Here is a 16,923-nt window from a genome sequence, read left to right on the forward strand (position 1 = left end):
CCACTCCAGGGTCGACTGGGATTACAGTCATCGATACTGACACCCCTTTGAAGTGTTTACCCGTGGCAATAGTTGTGGTCTCTTCAGTTTCTTTTTTTCCACTCCTCTGATCCTGGTTGGGGTTTCCTTTCTTTTCCTGGTTTCGCCACCCTAAATTTTTGCTTCAGCCTTCAAGCGTTTGGTTTTCGTTTCCATTTTCAGTTTTGTTCTGGTTTCCTTTTTCCTCTTGTTGTTTTATTTTGTGTTTCTTTTTGTTGCCGCAGCAAGGAAAGGACTCTGACTTGACACAAGCTAACATGTTTTGCTTACTAACGGGGCTTGTTCCTTGTTTGCCCACAGCCACACACAAATAACGAGGGGCACTGTGCGTCCTTGTGGCGCATATCCTTGTCCGCCTCCCAGTGGAGAGAGCTCCCTTGCTCCCTGCCAGGGCCTCATTTTCATTTAATGTTTTACAGTTGAACTGTTGCTTCGTCGAATGATGCCTCTCTTCCGCTTCCCCTCCAATCGTCACAGTTACTCGCTACTCATTTCCGTTTCCGGTCGGCCGAACTGTTGGCAACTGTTATTGTTGCTCGCCTCCTTCTCGCCGTATCTGGCTTGAGAGCTGCCACCTGCGCCTTCCGTTCCGTTCGCCTTCCCCTCAATTAACTCGAAAGTCATTTAATTTGGGACCCCTTTGCATTTATTTATTGCAACATTGTCGGCTTTCCTCTTTTCGGCAGTCGAATATTTTTCATATTTACAAAGGACGTTCGACATGATTTATAGATTATTCATTACATTTTTATATTGCCTGCATCCTTTGAAGCAATTTAAATATTCTTTGTTTATCAATTTGAAACTTTCTCAATATTATTTTATAATGTCACTCTTGGGGGCTTATTTTTGCATGTTTATTTACCTTACTTTTATTGGTTCTATTTGTTGCAGCTGAGAATAATAAAATTTGCATTAGATATTTCTTGGAATTCAGCTTTTATTAATGCAATACGGCTAACGTTGGTTTTTTTGACAGGCAACAACATTTTTAATATTTATGTGGAACCCTAGCCATGATTCCAAAGCTTTCTTATTGATTTTCCTGTTCAATTTATTCAGCTTTTTGTTGCTGCGGATTTTTCATTTTGGATCCCGGCACGTTTTCATATACTTCAATTGTTGCTTCCTTGCTGCCAAGGACACTCCACACGCACAGCCACACTTTCACTCACACCTACACACATACATTTATACAGGGAAAACTTTCCTATTTCCGAAACGAAACGAAAACTTTTCCATTTTTTCACAGTGAAAGGTCGACGTGGCTGCTGCCGTTTTCGCTTTCAATTGAGCAATTTCTGCTTATAAAGGAGCGCCAAGAAAAAAAAAGACACCCGAAAATGTCGAATTTCAGCTTCAATCTCAGCAGCCAGCAGCTGATGCAGGACCCAGGATCCAGGACTCCAGCTTTTGCCCACTTTTTCTTTATTTTGCCTTTATGACAGCGACGATGATCGGGATTCATATTCAATTCCATTTTGAGTTCAAAGTTTTTATAGTTGCTGGCAGCGATTTGTTGGCAGAAACTTGGCAATTGCTCTTTAAGCGATTTATGCAAGAAAATTGCAGATTATCCTTGATGGACACTAACTTTTATCGATGGGCGTGAGCGCGCTGCCAGAGAAGAGGCAAGCAAATTCGAGTAAATTCCAGGCAATCAGGATTTTCTAAAGTATCTAAACACCTCGGCATTCCTTTGGTAAAATGGAAGGGGAACATAAGCTTGGCATACCTTTGGCCTGGGTCAATAATGGCCCTTTTTTAGATCCATCTCCTGCTAATATTTAAATATTTGCCCAGGCCACTCTTTTCATCTCTGTTCTTTTGCCTTTTCGCAATTATGCCAGACAAATAGAGCGATTTTTCCGGTGATTTTCCCTCCCTTTTTCGTCGACCTCTGTATTCGTGTGTTTGTTTTTTACACTTGACCTTTTCGCCACTTCTCAATTTTTGGGTTCGAGAGACGATTCATGGCTCTTGCCCTGGGATTATTTGCACGCAACATTTTTGCCGAGCAAAGAGTCAGGGATAATTATTTGAACTGGAATTTGTTGCTTGGCTAATTCCACACACATTGGGGCGGGTGGCACACACGCTTCCCTGGAACACCAAATATGTTTAGTTCCGGCCCCAACTTTCATTATATGACATGAATTTTTAATCAAAGTCAGCAGCAGTGGCACAGTCAACCCGACAGATGCGCCACGGCACGTGTATCTCTGCGATGGGAGTGTTATGCGGTGCCGTTTCCGGTGCCTCTATTGGAAAGAGTCGCTTATTCCACGCGCTTATTACTCCCACATATCTTATTATGCCCCATTCGACGAAAAACGCCTTTGCCAAATTACTCATGTGCGTTCCGTATGTCTATTTGAATGTGCGGAAAAATATGCTGGAGGATGTTCTCGATTTCGTGAGAATCTCCCGATTGGGATTCATTGGAAACTATTATTCCTATAAATAGGATTTTTGTTAAGAATAAAAATAAAAATTAAAGTTATATTATTTCTCTGTCAATTCTAAACAAATTATTAGAAACCTGTTTGTTTATTTATCAATAATATATATAAGCGCTTCGAAATTGTATTTAATATATATTACTTTTCCATTATTCACATCGTTTTAAATCTACAATTTAAACATATGTATCTCCCATCTTAGCTTCCATCATTTTTATTTCTAGAAATCCTCAAGTATTCCCTCCTTTTGACTGATTGAAAACCCAGCATAGGGCTTGTGATATAACCCCTCCATAATTTATTTACTCATTCAAATGCCCGGTATAATATTGCTTTGGCTAAACTAACCCTTAAGATGGCCAATCTGCCAACTGATTTATATTACTATTATCACTTAATCCCGCACCAAATCTCCTCGATACAAGGAAACCAGAACAATTTATTTGCTCCTCGCTCATTGGTATGCAGTGCACGTAAGTTTGACTCAACTCACTTTTCTCCCTCAAGAGATTCACAGTCTCTGTCTCTCTCACTCTCTCTGTTACTGGGTTCTCGAAGGACCTTTCCCAGGGGAAAACGTACGCGAAATTGAAAAAAATTGTCTATCTTCGTGGCATTTTTGTCAAGGCAAATTGGCAGCCGGGCTTAAATGAAGTGCTCGATGGGGAAAGGACTGATGCGAGCTCAAGTGCACGGCGGGGAGTAATTAGATGTCCTTGTTCCTGTCAATTTGCAAATAATGCGAATAAACGTTATTTTTTCGCAAGCGCAGCCCTGAAATTTATGGCCAGCAATGCATAATGGCGGCATCATCAACACTGCCTGCCTCAGTGGCAATAAACGCCAAACAATTGGCCACTTAAGCGGATGCCATACGAGCTTAAGTTTGGGCCAGGTTCGGACTCTGACTCCCCACCATCCACCGCCCAGCAAGGCTCAGGTTTCGTTTTTGTTTCCACTCCCGCTGAGCGTCGCAATTTATGTTCATTTTTATTAAACAGTTTAGCTTTGACCGCCACTGCTCCCAGGCATTTCCACATTTCCCACCCACAACTGAAGGTCGCAGGCCACCGAAAATATCTTTGTTTTTGCGCTTGATTAGGCTCAGGTTTGGGGGTGAAATTAAAAACAAACCTTGTTTCTGTGTGTAGCTAAGTGATTAGGATTTATGATACTCAGGGAAAGGCATATATGAAAGAACAGAAATAAAAGGTACAAAATGCAATAAAATATTTGTGAAATTGGAATATATGTGTACAGAAGTTAAATAACATAAATTGACTTTAATGGCTCTCATTAGACTCGTAAATATGTATTTATTTCTTCAATTTAAATTGATATAAGCTACGGTAAAAATGTTTTAGGTGAAGCTTAAAAATGTCCTTTTAAAGATTTAAAGTTTCTATTGTTGCAATCCTTTATAAAATGCAAACAGACATTTCTTTGATTTGTAGTTGTCTTGTAAAATATATCCCTTTTAGCCGTACTTGATGCCTGAGCCTTAACAACCTCGTGTCCTGGCTGGCAGGAAATCAAAATGGAATGAAAGCTGAGCGGCGAATAAGTTTGCTTTGATGCAAGCCGTAACGGGAAAGAAGCAGAGCGTGACGGCACACTTTAACCGTTAGGTGGAAGACAATCGGAAGGACCCTCACTCACACACATACAGGATACACATCCTTCGCACTAACACTAACAGATACACGCACACAGAGGCAACTGCGCTTTTGAGCTGCAGTGAAGCGGAACGAGCGCAACGACCGGCAGAGAAAGTAAAAGCTAAAGCCAAAGGATGCGAGAGGTGAGAGAAATGCCAGAGTAATGGGGGAGAAATTTATGTAAGAGAAAAAGAGCTAGAGTGTGTGAAAGAGAGAGATACAGGTAGAGAGCGAGAGAAAGGAAGCGACCGACTTAAGCGACTTACTTTGTCTATTTTATTGGACAAAAGGCTGCGTTGACGCGCAAGAGTTTTATCTCCATCTTTATTTTTATTTTCATTTTCATTGTATGTAGTTTACGGCGCAAGGCAACGGGCTGAGCCATAAAAGCCTGCTCTTGCTGACGATCCTGGAGGTTTTTCCCACATCTCCCCACACGCAGGACCTTGCCCCATCACTTATTAATTAGAGCACGCGAACTCGTATCACATCTCGGCTTTGGTCCTATTACTCACAGAGCACAGATATCCCATACACTTGGCAAGGCAGACATAGTTCTTGATAGAAAGGATAATGATATATTTTATACTAAATGGTATATTACATAGGAATTTCCCGTTTAAAGCATTGTTCATCTCTTTAACCTTATCTAGTTCCTAATATTTTATTAATAACCAAAAGGTAAATATATTTTTTGTTCTGTGTATCTCATATTCAGAAATACCATGCGTGTTTGTGTGAGCAGAAGCGATGGCAGAACTTAACATTAAAAATAAATACCCTGATATATATACATATATCGCTGGCTAGCTGTCCTGCGTATGTGCACAAGTGTGGACTCAGCTTTTCCGGCGCCTCTGGGAGTGGAACTCTCACCTGGTCCTCCCCCTTAACTGGGAATCCCTTCATACCTGTGGCATCCATTTGGCGGAGTGAGCTCGAAATAATTATTTCATGTGCGCTGTTTGCATTGGGAATAGCCAAACTCCACTGAACCAAGTGATAAAGAAGGGGAGAAAAATCGGAGGACTAGGACATGTCCACTATGCATAGCATAAGAGCTTTTCCAGGATCCTAACTGGGGAAAACTATGTATTAGATTTAACTATTTAAGGGAATTTTAGTCAAAGAGTATCTAGATTCAAGGTTGGGTAATAAATATAGTCTTGGAAACTACAGAAAAGCAAGCGATCGATTGTTTCTAAATTTTCTATTGATATCATTTGTATTTCTCTAAATATACAAATCAACTTATGGATATAGAAATACATTCCTGATGAGTTTTACTGTTCCCTTTAATTATTGCTCTGTGAAAAAGCCCATATGCTGCTCTATGTGTTTGAAAGTTTTGCGTGGCAGGACAATCTTTTTACATGGGGGTTCTTTACAAAAAAAAAAAAAAAGAAAAACCTGACAACTTTAAGTTTTTATTTTATAATTCTCCTTTGTTACAGCCCGCAAGTTGCTCCATCAAGTTTCTTCTAGGGGAACTAAGACAAAGGCGTCGTTCCCCTTTTCTTCTGCACCGCCCCTGGCGTTCTGCCCTCACTTAACCATCACGTTTTGTCTATAAAAGCAGCTTTTGTGTGTGTTTGTATACCGCACACACAAGCACATCCATACATATATGCATACGTTTTCCCTCAGCACAAGCCCCGTGAAATTTTCTATTTGTGTATTTTGTTTGTGTTTATTAGTCGCCTGTGTGTCTAGAGATTGATGGCATGTGCCATGAAGACTTTGCCGTGCAAAATTCACTTTAAATAGAAATCCCACCTTTAAAAAGATTTGTTTTCGTCTGAGAAGAATACGAATATAAATACGTTTTTATTTGTTTTCGGGAATTCGATGAGAAACGTGATGCTCAGTACTATAGAAGCTCAGATTTTTTAATGCGTTTTCCAAGAAAATACTGGGTTCAATTGTGCAGAATTGTATTTTAATTTAAAATACACAAATCAAATATTGCTTATTTGAAGTGAAATTATTATTTTAATTTCTTTTTGTTCAACAATTACCTATTAAAATTAAATTGTATTTAAGGTTTTCGTGCTGAATTTTCATGTGAAGCTGTATCGATTGCCAGGTTTTAATTACGATTTCCACAAATAAAACAACAGACTTGAAGCACTTAGTACTCTATTTTACACTGTTATATCAGAAATCTAAATAGTGATTGAACTTAATTAGGTTTCAAAGTTTTCTTCTATAAAATTTAATATATTCTACATAATAAACCTCTAAATTTCTTAGTAATAACTTTAACATAACATTATTTTTACTACTTATAATAAGTATCAAAGAACCACCAATCCTTGGGCTTATCTTTCGTGTTTTCCTTTTCTTTCTTACAAAAGTCCCCCAATAAATGTCTGTTATACTATATATGTTTTCAAGTATTTAAGCCATAAAAGCGATCACTTTTCTTAGGGAAATGTGGTTGTAAAGTAAAATTTCACTCGTCGCTAGTCCTCATCCGGCAAACACACTCTCTGTATTTTTTTTATAGTGGCTCATTTGAAATTTGTTTTTATTTTGGTAGATTTTATTACGGTTCTCCGGGATTATGTAAATATATATATATTTATTTCAGTGCTGGCTGGAGGTTTTCCTTTTTTTTTTATTTCACTCATTTCTGCCTTGCGCTTGACTTGCTCCGTAATTTATTTGATTATGGAGGGAAATGGCAATGGACTGCCATCTGGGGAAGCATAGTTTTTCGCACTTGCACTAGCGGGGCTGAGGGTGGGGGAAGGGAACTAAATTTCCCAGCCATCCGTTCTCTGTCTCGATCATTGAAGCTGGAAAATGGCTTAAAATGTTTGCCTGCACTTTGCATCTGGGCAACTGCCAAATGGCACACAGCTGTGAAAAAGGGCAACAAAGTGGAAGGATACGTGAAAGCAGGGACAATGACTTGAACACACACACACACTTCTCCGAGAGGGAAAGGGCAACAGTTTGTTTGTTTAAGTGCCAGAAACTGGCGCCACGTGCAGCTGCCAACAATTCCGCAGGCCGTGCCTGCATTTTGAATGAGGCCGCGGGCCAAATGCAACAGGAGGAGCACGAGCACCATTCAGGCAGGACAACAGCCAGGACTCAGGGCCACCTGGGAGACGGTTTAAATATTTAGCCAAGGCCCAGAGACTCACTTAGCTGATAAATCCACTCTGCCATCCGGACAACAATGAAATTAGGCCTAAACGAAATTCATTCGCTCTTGACACTGAAAGAAACGAATGTTATTTTGTGTATTCTCCTTGTCTTTAAGGATTAAATACAATTATTCTGAATTAAAAACCTTAAATAAGCTATAAACTATCTTTATTAACCCTTACTTACCATTAATTTCGAAAGGATCCCAAGCATCCCCAAGCTCAGGCAAGTTATTACAGCTAAACTCGAGTTGGTTATCATTTTCTGTGACACTTTTTGCCAGTGCCAAACCAAGTACACCAGCTTGCAGCTAATTCATGACAATATTCAGCGGCTTTTGTGGCTTTTATGGGCCTATCCATGGCCCGAAACCATATGCATGTCATTGCCGGCCCTCCCGCTCTCCCAAATGGCCATCAGCAGCTCATAAGACCGAGGGATATGAAAAGGAGGAGGAATGGCCAAGTGCCAGAGCAGTTAGTGGCAGTAAGAAAAAAAAAAAGGAAGAAAAATATGTGGCCCTCGGAGGAATGGTAATGGAGGAGGGGTGGGCACATTGAGTCCGGGTGCTCAGGCGGAAACGGAAGTGACAGTGTATGAAACAGACAGATAGCGCTGGCAACCGAGAAAAGGAAGCAGGGGGAAGTACAAGAATGGGGACTCCACAGACGACCACAGGTATTGGGTGCACACAAGAGTAGCCGAGAGAGATAGGCATGAATAAGAAACGCACTTGGTAAAGCGTAACAATTTCATCGTTATCGTGTTAGGACATATACATGTATATATATTTGCTATATACACAAATTTGCATTCGAATTGAGGCAACAGAACGGCCAGCGAAGTGTGGCAAACAGATTGGCAGACCCAGCATAAATAACTTAGCTCAAAGAGTTGATTGTTTAGGGGGGAGGAAACACTGCGGTTGCCTTTCAGTCTCGTCTTGTCCTCCCTGTAATGCTGGCCAATTTGTAAGCTAAACCCATTTAATGGTGGACATTGACAGACTGCAGGCATATACATACTCGTCCGTAAGTTGGCAAGTTGGCAGGCGGCAATAACAATTCAGGGTCATCAAAAGTTGAAGCTCAACAACAATGCGGTTTGTCCAACAGATTTCCACATTTAAATTGTTGAAATTGAGGTCACAAGATGTCAAGCAAATATTCCTGCTTGGGAAGCAATTGAAAAGAGTTTTGTTATGTAAGCTAAAGGAAAACCTTTTAGATACGATTCTATGGAATTTATAGTTTTATATAATGGTCAGTTCAATAAATAAATAAATATTTATATAATGTTAGACTTAGAGAAACTTTTATTTTAAAACTCATGCATATTTCATATAAATAACCAAGCTCATTGAAATGCCATAAACTATTAAGCACATGTTTTTTTACTTGTAAATAATTTAAGGGTCTGTTTAATATTTTGCAATACCAAGTTGAGGTCACCAAAACTTTAACCTCAGCTATATTGGTCAATACACATTTTCCATTTTAAATAGTTCGAGTCGAGCTCATCAAGGGCGAAACATGACAAGGCCATAATCATTTACAACTTTGGAATAATGAACTCATCGTGGGTGCTATTTAAATTATATATTCCAACCCCGGAAGGAGGGGGCGACCCCAAGTGGAAGCCACAAAAGTTTTTCAGTCAGCAAATCCTGCTGCCATGGCCTAAACCATCCCCCATCAACTGATAGTCTTTTTTAGAGCTTTTCTTTCACGCTTATCGAGATCTCCTAGACGGCTGATTTATAAGCTGACAATTTGGCCACTCAACGACATCCGCTGCTCCTTTCAAGGCTTCATTAGCCGGCGAACAGCAAGAGACAGATCAGCAAGGACATGGCAAACTATGCTGCGTTTTATTACACCGCACAATTTATATGTATCTCGTTCGGGCCATTATTTATATTGTGTTAAGCACTTTAGTACATCCTAATGCCCGAGCCAAACTCCAACATGGCCGACACGAGCCGTGGACCGGCCAAAGAGCGGAGGCCAAAGGACATGGTGCTGTTGTTGGAAGTAGTGGTGGCAAAGCCACAGGATGCGATGAATGGGGATGCAGCGAGGAAATACCGCCACAAGGACACAACGCCAAAGCCAAAGTCGCCTCTGTATGCTGTGCAACCAAAGAGACATTGGAACGTGTCTAAAAGCCGTGAAAAGTGCACGTAAACCCGCAAATTGCCGCTAATAGAGTGCAAACAGTTTCCAGCAGAGGATGCTGTGCCATCGAAAAAGGAAACTGCAAAGCTGCGAATCAGTGGGAAATTCAGTTAAAGCCCGAGCAAATCACAGGACAGAAAACGGAAAATTGCATTCACCTTGGAATCGTTTTTGGCATCGCGTCCCTTAAATCACAAATATCCGTCGACATTCTTTGCCCCGCCAGGGAATTTGTTATTAAAATGTGGCCAAAGACATATTTCCCGTGCCACCGGAAAACTATTTGCCAAACCGAGAAATTCGCTTTCCGGTCCTTTGGCTCACCTTTTCTTGGCTTCAGTGCGGTGATGGTGTTGTGCCAAAAAGCGATTTTCGAAGCAATTTTACTCTCGCAGTAGCTAAATGGATTTCGTCGAATATCTTGGCTGAAATTTCATTAGAACCCGCGGAATGCAGCAACAAGTTTCGGGCCTTAAGGGTAAGTTTTACCCCCAAAAGAACATAAGTTGTGAATTTGGTCTTGTTGATGAGTTTAGATTTCAGCCAAAGTTAGTTAGTTAGTTAGTTAGCCTGGCAGCAACAATCTTGAAACTTCCTGTCAAGGGTTTCCTCTTTCGCGGTGCACACGCGGCGTATGCGTAACTAATTCAGGTGCTCTCGTATGGTGAGTTTTCCCACAGTTTTCCCCTCCATGCTGAGAGAGAAAAAGAGACAGAGGGAGAGAGGGAGAAAGTCAGCTGGTGCTGCGGAATTCTCTCTGTTTTCTTTTACTATCTGGGCTCCACAATGTTATCTTAATGCTAAATAGCAGCCACTTTTGACAAAAAAGAGAGCCAAAGCTCTTTAATTCAAGTTCAAAAACTAAGCTCGCTGAAAAATAAAGTAGCTGAAATAATATACACCGTACTTTTCAAGCTTTTCCATCAAGTTTATCAAGGTTTAAGCACAGGACAAAGTATATCAAGTTGTATAAGGCAACTTTTAGCTTGAATATCCTTGAAAGCTCTCTTAGCCCACATTTTAGATAATGGTTATAAACTCAGGATTCATAAACGAGAATCCTATAAAATCGTTCTGGTCCAGATTCATCATAAAAAGCTTGTCAGTGGGGGTTAAATCCGTTTTCTCCTTGGTGAATGCCTCATCAAAGTTGCAAATGTCCTTGCGATGTTTCTGGTTAATTAAGAGAAATATAAGACACTTGAAGTTATAGTTTTCAGGCTAGAGTTAAACTTACAATCTTGGGTCTTATTGGTGGCTCCATTTCACCAGCCTCGGCCTTATCCCAATCAATATTCCGGAAGAAAGGATGCGTGGTTATCTCCTGTCTGGCATAGCGACCAGCGCCCAAGCGATTGTTTGGTTTCTTGGCCAGGAACTAAAGGAGTTTTAAAATTATAAATTAATTCTATATTTATTTCATACTTATTAATACTTACACTGGTTATAATATCCATGGCCTCTTGACTAAAATGCTTGGGAAACACGGCTTTCTTTTCTTTGATATTCCTGAAAATTGTGGTCTCATCATCGCCCTCAAAGGGAGCCTGTCCAGCCATGAATTCAAAGAGCAATACCCCATAAGACCACCAATCAGCTGTAGTGGAGTAAGGATCATAGCTAACAATCTGAAAAAAGACTATTTTTATTATGAAATTTTAAAATATTATTTAAATAAACTACCTCCGGTGCCATGTAACTTGGAGTGCCACAGAAAGTGCGAGTGGATTGACGCTCGGTCACACCCTCCTTGCTGAGACCAAAATCTACCAGCTTCACATGACCCTCACCATCCAAGAGTATATTATCCAGCTTCAAATCCCTATAGATGATGTCCCTTTCATGCAGGAAGAACAAGGCAATGGCCACCTCTACGGCATAGAAACTGGAAAGCAAATAGATTTTGATTATAAGTCAGGAACAAACTAAATTAAACAAAAAAGATTATAATAAGGATTTGAAGCTTCCTTATACCATATCCCATTAATCTATTTGTAGATCCTTAAATCATATTTCCACTCACATGGCAACCGACTCCTTGAACCTTCCATATTGCTGCATATGATACATAAGATCACCGCCCTTGCAGTACTCCATAACAAAGAATAAACGATCCATGGTCTGGAAACAGGAGTGCATGGAAACGAGGAATGGAGGACGACCTGACAATGCCAAAATCCTTTTCTCATTCATGGGCAGCTCCATGTCATCCGTTTGTATGATGACATCCTTGCGCAATACCTTCACCGCATACAGTTCATCAGTGCCACGACGCTCGGCCAGCAGAACCTTGCCAAAGGATCCCTTGCCAATTACCTTGACAAAGTTAAAGTCAGCAGCACGGATCATATCCCGTTTGCTCATATTATGCGGCATGTCCTTGTTGTCCATGCGACGCTTGTCATTCGGCCGACGATCGTGCTGCGGATTTCCCAAGATTATTTCAAGGATTCAGGAAGTAAGGGTTTGCTATTCCTTACCCTAACTTCATCGCGCAGTCGGGCCATATCATTGATGGCATCCACACAGGGAATATTGTAGTGCTCGCCCTCCACTTGGGAGAGGAACTTGTACCAACCATCGATAGGCTCCTTCTGCAACTCTTCCATGCTGAACGAAAAGGAGCCCATGAAATCGTTGCGAGAGGTACGATCCCAGTCCCAGACCTCAATTAGAAGACGCTTTTCACGATCTTGGGGCTGCAGTTCACTAGAAATAAATATAATATTATATATTTAAGAACTTAGAAGGTCTGGATTTATGTGACATTTTTTAGCTATTTAAAAGATTAGATAATTTGTATTCCTCGAAAGAACTTGAATCAAGAACCATGTCCTGCGAAGTTACAGATGTCATAGAGACTGGCTTCACGCCAGATGGCCGCCTCCTGCAAGTGGGTGAGATTCGATCTTAACTGCTTGTCTCCTTTATTAACTCTCAATCCGGCCACAGAGTACGCCTTAAAGGCCGTCGAACTGGAGAATATCACTGCGGTGGCGCTGAGGAGCGGCAGCTGTGCCGTAGTGGCCACCCAGAAGGAGAACATTGATAAGTACGCTGTGCCACGAAGCACATCGAACCTGTTCACTTTTAATAAAACCATTGGGTGTTGCATGGTAGGCCGCATGGGTATGTGGCTACACAGTGAGAAACATCTTTGATTGATTAATAAAGATCCCACAGGCGATGCTTTGCATCAGATGAAGCTGGCGCAGCACATTGCCTACCTGTTCTCATGCGACTGCGACTACCAGATACCTGTGGATGTGCTCTGCCATCGAGTGGCCAATATCTGTCAAGTTCACACCCAGAACTCCCTGATGCGTGTGCTCGGTTGCTGTATGATTTTGATATCTTACGATGACGAGACAGGACCCACGGTTTTTAAGACGGATCCGAGTGCCAACTGCAGCGGCTTCAAGGCCTGCGCCGTGGGCACCCATTCGGTGAAAGCAACTAAATATCTGGAGCAAAAATACAGGAGGGATCTGTCCCAGGATAAGGCCATCCAGCTAGCCATTAACTGTCTGTTACATGTCCGCAGCAATGACAGTGAGGAGGCGACCATTGAGGTCGGTGTGGTCAGCAAGTGTGATCCCAATTTCCGCATCCTGTCCGACAGGGAAATCGAGGAGTTTCTCAGCAATGATGACTAGCAGATCTGCTTCATTTGTAATTTTCTTTTACATATGTATTATATGAAAGTTAGGATTAGGATATATAAAGTTACGCTTCTTTATAATATAACTTCCTTTCTGGTTTAATTTTAGACTTACAAGGTTAATGTCTCATTGAAAACCGGATTGAGATTCTTTTGGATGGTCTTCGTCTTCTTTTTGGTACGTCCCGAACGATCCGGATGCACCTGGACAGCAATATAGGGATCACTGAAGCCATTAGTGTCCATGGGAATGAGATTAGCTGCCTCCTTGACTTTGAATATAAATTGAATAATTAATTTAGTAATTATTTTGACAACCTTTTGACCACTTACTATCCACTTTCAGATTATTCCCCTTCAGCTCCACATAGAGCAGTAACTTGCCCCTGACTTCACTGATGTCGGCACCGCACATGGGCGGCACCATCTCCTTACAGGTGTGATGCACATTCAGGTTACAATCTTTAATGTTTTTAGTTAAACTTAAGATGTTTAAAAGGAATTATAGTTGTTGCTAACTCACTCTCGCACTTGACCCCCTGGTGGGCTACACCATGGAGCAGCAGTCCACACTCGTCGCAAAAAGTGGGCGTGGTGTAGGTGGTGGAGATCCATCCGTGCTTCACTTTGGCACAGTCTGCATCAAAGTCCGTGTCCTTGCCAGGACACTTGAACACCACGTACTTGCAGCACTTTTGGTGGATGTTGAAGCGGCATTCTGAGAAGGTATAATAATTGCATTATAATTGTTCTTAAATAGGATATAATGTAAGCTTAAGATGTCACAGAAGAGTCTAATTAGGAAGGGGAATAAAGGAACCCAAAAGAAAAGTTTTTATTTCATTTAAGATACAATTCATTTCAAATGCAATGAACCCCAAGTATCTTAATTTAAATTATACCTTAAGGCACATTTATAAGTGCATTCAGAGCCCTGTTTGTATATTTCGAAATCAAAACTCTGCTGTGACACCCTCTTAGATCAACTTTTCCACCTACCCTCGCATTGAAAACCTTGCTTGCCAAAGCCCCTAAATCCCGTCCACGGAAAATCCGCCACAGCAACAATGCGAAACGGAAGAACAACGAAAAAAAGAATGGAAAAACAACGAAAAGTGTGTCAGCAACCAGGGCGCTAATTAAATTAAATAGGAAAAACCGTAGAAATCCAAGCTAAAATTTTATGCAACGCATACTCGAACTTGTATCCTCGAAATCCTCACCAGATAAAGTCCTTGCAGTGACCGCAATAAGTCGGTTGCTTGAAGAAGCGCACTCCAAACTTATGGCCATTGACCATCTCCAGACCCTTGCGCTTCATGGCGCCCTTTCGCAGGCGATTCTTCATATAATTAACTATGTTTGCCTCGCCGGCAATTTCCAGGATATTTCCCGGCCCCTTGCCACCGGCCGCTCCAGCTGCCGGCGGGGCCTTGGGTCCTGCAGGAGGAGCAGCAGGTCCTGAGGATGGGAGCACGGTGGCACCCGGTGTGGCAACAGCAGCGGCAGCCATCGAGAGAGGCGAATTCAGCCAAAACTTGACACTAAAATAGCTGACTCAGACCGCGCGGTGGAAAGCCCGTCCAGCAACTGACCCATCGGTCAGGTGGAGACCCGTGAAAAACCAAGCCGCCAGACAAGTAAAGCCAACAAAGTGCAACAGCAGAAAGTTGAAGGCAAGACAATGGCCAAAAGGTGGGATGGGAAAATAGAAAGCAAAAATCTGACGACATTCTGAATTTTTAAATTTAAGGGGGTAAAAGAATACCCTTAAAAAACTAAAATTAACTATCTAGTATCCATTTTCTGATTTATTTTGCTTGTTAAAATTAAGGAAGAGTCTTGTATATTAATCTACATGTTTACAAACTATATTTTAAAGTTATTCTTCGACGTTCACTGTTTATGAAGCATTTAAGCGAAAAGTGATATTAATTTCTATACTTCATAAATATATTATAATGTTTAAAATTGAACAATCAACTAGTTGCGTTGATTCAATCCATAATTTAGCAGAATTAAATTAAGTTTATATATCTAATATAAGTATTAGTATGAAATTATGATTAAATATATTTTAAAGTTAAGCCAACGAGAGACAGATTATTTATCTGTATTTTAACAATAATAAACTCTCTAAGAACATAATTATAAAACCTTTAGAGAGAAATCGAATTACATCTACAATCCATATTTCAAGGAAATCACTTGCCACAATAATCATTTATCGCTTTGCAAGCTCTAACGGGCACATAACTATCCCCAAAGGACCTTGCGTAAATGTTATGCACTCGTATTCGTTTGAGTATCAACCCATCGCCCCATCGGGATAATCAGTTCTCATCATCCTTGCTCCAAGCTGATTCAGTTAGTGAAGCTCCGATGAGGCATGCATCATGCCGCCTCACACAAGCATCTCCCAGGACGAGGCACTCGTCAGCAGGCTGCTGTCAATCGAACCGAGGACCTCCCAGAACTGAAGCCGAGGACCCTCGTCTCTCTGTATTGTGGGGGACCCTTGCCAGCGATAAGTGTAAACAGTTTGGGGAAGGTCAAGAAGGTGCTTACCTAGCCAGAAGACAAACATAATCATCCTCAGTGGCATCGCTCAGGACAACTGCAGCAGCAGCAGCAACAGCAGCAACAGCAGCAGCAACAGCAGCAACAGCAGCAGCAGCAGCAGCAACAGCAGCAGTAGTGACGTCAATGCATAGAAGGGGTGCTGAATGTGTGTGTGTAAATCGGGGGCAGGAAAATTGCTGCCCCTGGTGAATGCACTTTTACAACTAAAGAATATATGTTTGGAATTTATTTGCAAATAAACAATAGGATAACTTATATAAAGTAAATAGTAAAGAAAAAGTATTAGATATTAGTAGAAACAGACAAAGAAATTGCATAGCTTTTCTTTAGTTTTCCCTTAAATTTCCTTACTTTTCAATATTTATCTCAACTATAAACTTCTTGTTATGATTTTCCTAAGTGTATGTACGGAAGTTTGTTTGACGATTGTGTATTTATACACTGGCAGTGCTGATTAATTTATGCAATTGCTGCCGAGGCATATTTTCACTATGATTGATGTGTGCCGCCTGCCTGCTACCGAGCCCCCTCTTGCCGCCCCCTCCTTCGCCAAGCCCCTGGCCCTGCCACTGTGCACTGGTCTAAAAATAGAAATAGAAAACGCAAAATTGAGCACACAAAGTGCACACAGGACACAGAAGGACATGCTGGCAAGGCAAACAAACTAAAAGCTATGCTAGTGTTTCTGTTTCGGTTCAGTTTTCTCTTTTCCGCTGCGGTTAGCTGAAATTCAAGCCGAAATAACTCAGCAAACAAAAAAAAATATATAGATAGAGAAAGAGAAATAAAGTGTTGGGGAAAATGCTACAGAAAATGGGTTGGAAAATGCATTTAAGCGGAAATGCGAGTCCTTTGTCAGCGGAATGTCATTACGGCAAGTCCAAGTCAAAGTACCAGTATCTGCATTTGCGACGGCACGCGTATCTGTATCTCAGAAGTGCACTCAGTGAGTCGACAAATATGCACTCAGAGATTGCCCAGAACTACTGCTGAACACCTGTCAGCTGGAGGGCGGAAGAGCAGGTGGCAGGAGCAGGAGCACGGCCGCCGGGGGGAGTTGCAAATAGAATCCGTTGCCGTGGCATCTTTGGCTTTCAATTTACGTCATCATTTCCATGGCGTCGCCAAACAATTTTCCCCTCCACGTTTTTTTCCCTCTTTGCAATTTCACAAAAGCAGGCCAA

The 16,923-nt window shown here is 41.3% G+C and overlaps 2 protein-coding genes and 1 long non-coding RNA gene across 4 annotated transcripts; 1 reads left to right on the forward strand and 2 right to left on the reverse strand.

The window, feature by feature from the left end:
* Positions 1-10,402: 10,402 nt before the first annotated feature.
* On the reverse strand, positions 10,403-14,828 carry inaC (inactivation no afterpotential C). The gene is made up of 11 exons (XM_020946484.2): positions 14,380-14,828; positions 14,156-14,187; positions 13,680-13,874; positions 13,490-13,618; positions 13,272-13,428; positions 11,976-12,204; positions 11,519-11,916; positions 11,179-11,380; positions 10,935-11,123; positions 10,733-10,873; positions 10,403-10,668 (listed from the first exon to the last, which is right to left on the reverse strand). The coding sequence occupies exons 1-11, from the start codon at positions 14,667-14,669 to the stop codon at positions 10,516-10,518; spliced, it is 2,115 nt and encodes a 704-aa protein (XP_020802143.2). The 5' UTR covers positions 14,670-14,828; the 3' UTR covers positions 10,403-10,515.
* Positions 12,251-13,242, forward strand: LOC110179105 (proteasome subunit alpha type-6-like). 2 transcript variants are annotated; one of them, XM_086828895.1, is made up of 3 exons: positions 12,252-12,392; positions 12,448-12,624; positions 12,679-13,242. In XM_086828895.1, exons 1-3 carry the CDS (start codon positions 12,326-12,328, stop codon positions 13,149-13,151), a joined length of 717 nt encoding a protein of 238 aa, XP_086685021.1. In that variant the 5' UTR covers positions 12,252-12,325; the 3' UTR covers positions 13,152-13,242. The 2 variants fall into 2 exon arrangements, 1 of the variants encoding a protein (XP_086685021.1); XR_015270705.1 differs by lacking the exon at positions 12,679-13,242 and having other exon boundaries at positions 12,251-12,388; positions 12,448-12,588.
* A 121-nt stretch (positions 14,829-14,949) lies between the features above and the next one.
* LOC147644411 (uncharacterized) lies at positions 14,950-15,942 on the reverse strand. The gene is made up of 2 exons (XR_015270706.1): positions 15,725-15,942; positions 14,950-15,656 (listed from the first exon to the last, which is right to left on the reverse strand). It is a non-coding gene; the product is annotated as an uncharacterized LOC147644411 (long non-coding RNA).
* Positions 15,943-16,923: the final 981 nt, after the last annotated feature.

The sequence above is a fragment of the Drosophila serrata genome, unplaced genomic scaffold, assembly GCF_035046125.1.
Source record: "Drosophila serrata isolate PLE 108 unplaced genomic scaffold, ASM3504612v1 contig_184, whole genome shotgun sequence".
In the NCBI taxonomy this organism is placed as follows: domain Eukaryota; kingdom Metazoa; phylum Arthropoda; class Insecta; order Diptera; family Drosophilidae; genus Drosophila; species Drosophila serrata.

What these genes read in the sequence shown, in the direction of transcription:
- LOC110179105 (XM_086828895.1), top strand. Translation starts at nt 12,326, where the DNA reads ATGTCCTGCGAAGTTACAGATGTCATAGAGACTGGCTTCACGCCAGAT. An exon ending in TGGCCGCCTCCTGCAAGTGG is followed by an intron (nt 12,393 to 12,447) that starts GTGAGATTCGAT and finishes ATCCGGCCACAG; the next exon opens with AGTACGCCTTAAAGGCCGTC. An exon ending in TTGCATGGTAGGCCGCATGG is followed by an intron (nt 12,625 to 12,678) that starts GTATGTGGCTAC and finishes AAGATCCCACAG; the next exon opens with GCGATGCTTTGCATCAGATG.
- inaC (XM_020946484.2), bottom strand. Translation starts at nt 14,669, where the DNA reads ATGGCTGCCGCTGCTGTTGCCACACCGGGTGCCACCGTGCTCCCATCC. An exon ending in GACTGCGCGATGAAGTTAGG is followed by an intron (nt 11,917 to 11,975) that starts GTAAGGAATAGC and finishes GGAAATCCGCAG; the next exon opens with CACGATCGTCGGCCGAATGA. An exon ending in TTCAAGGAGTCGGTTGCCAT is followed by an intron (nt 11,381 to 11,518) that starts GTGAGTGGAAAT and finishes TTTGCTTTCCAG; the next exon opens with TTTCTATGCCGTAGAGGTGG.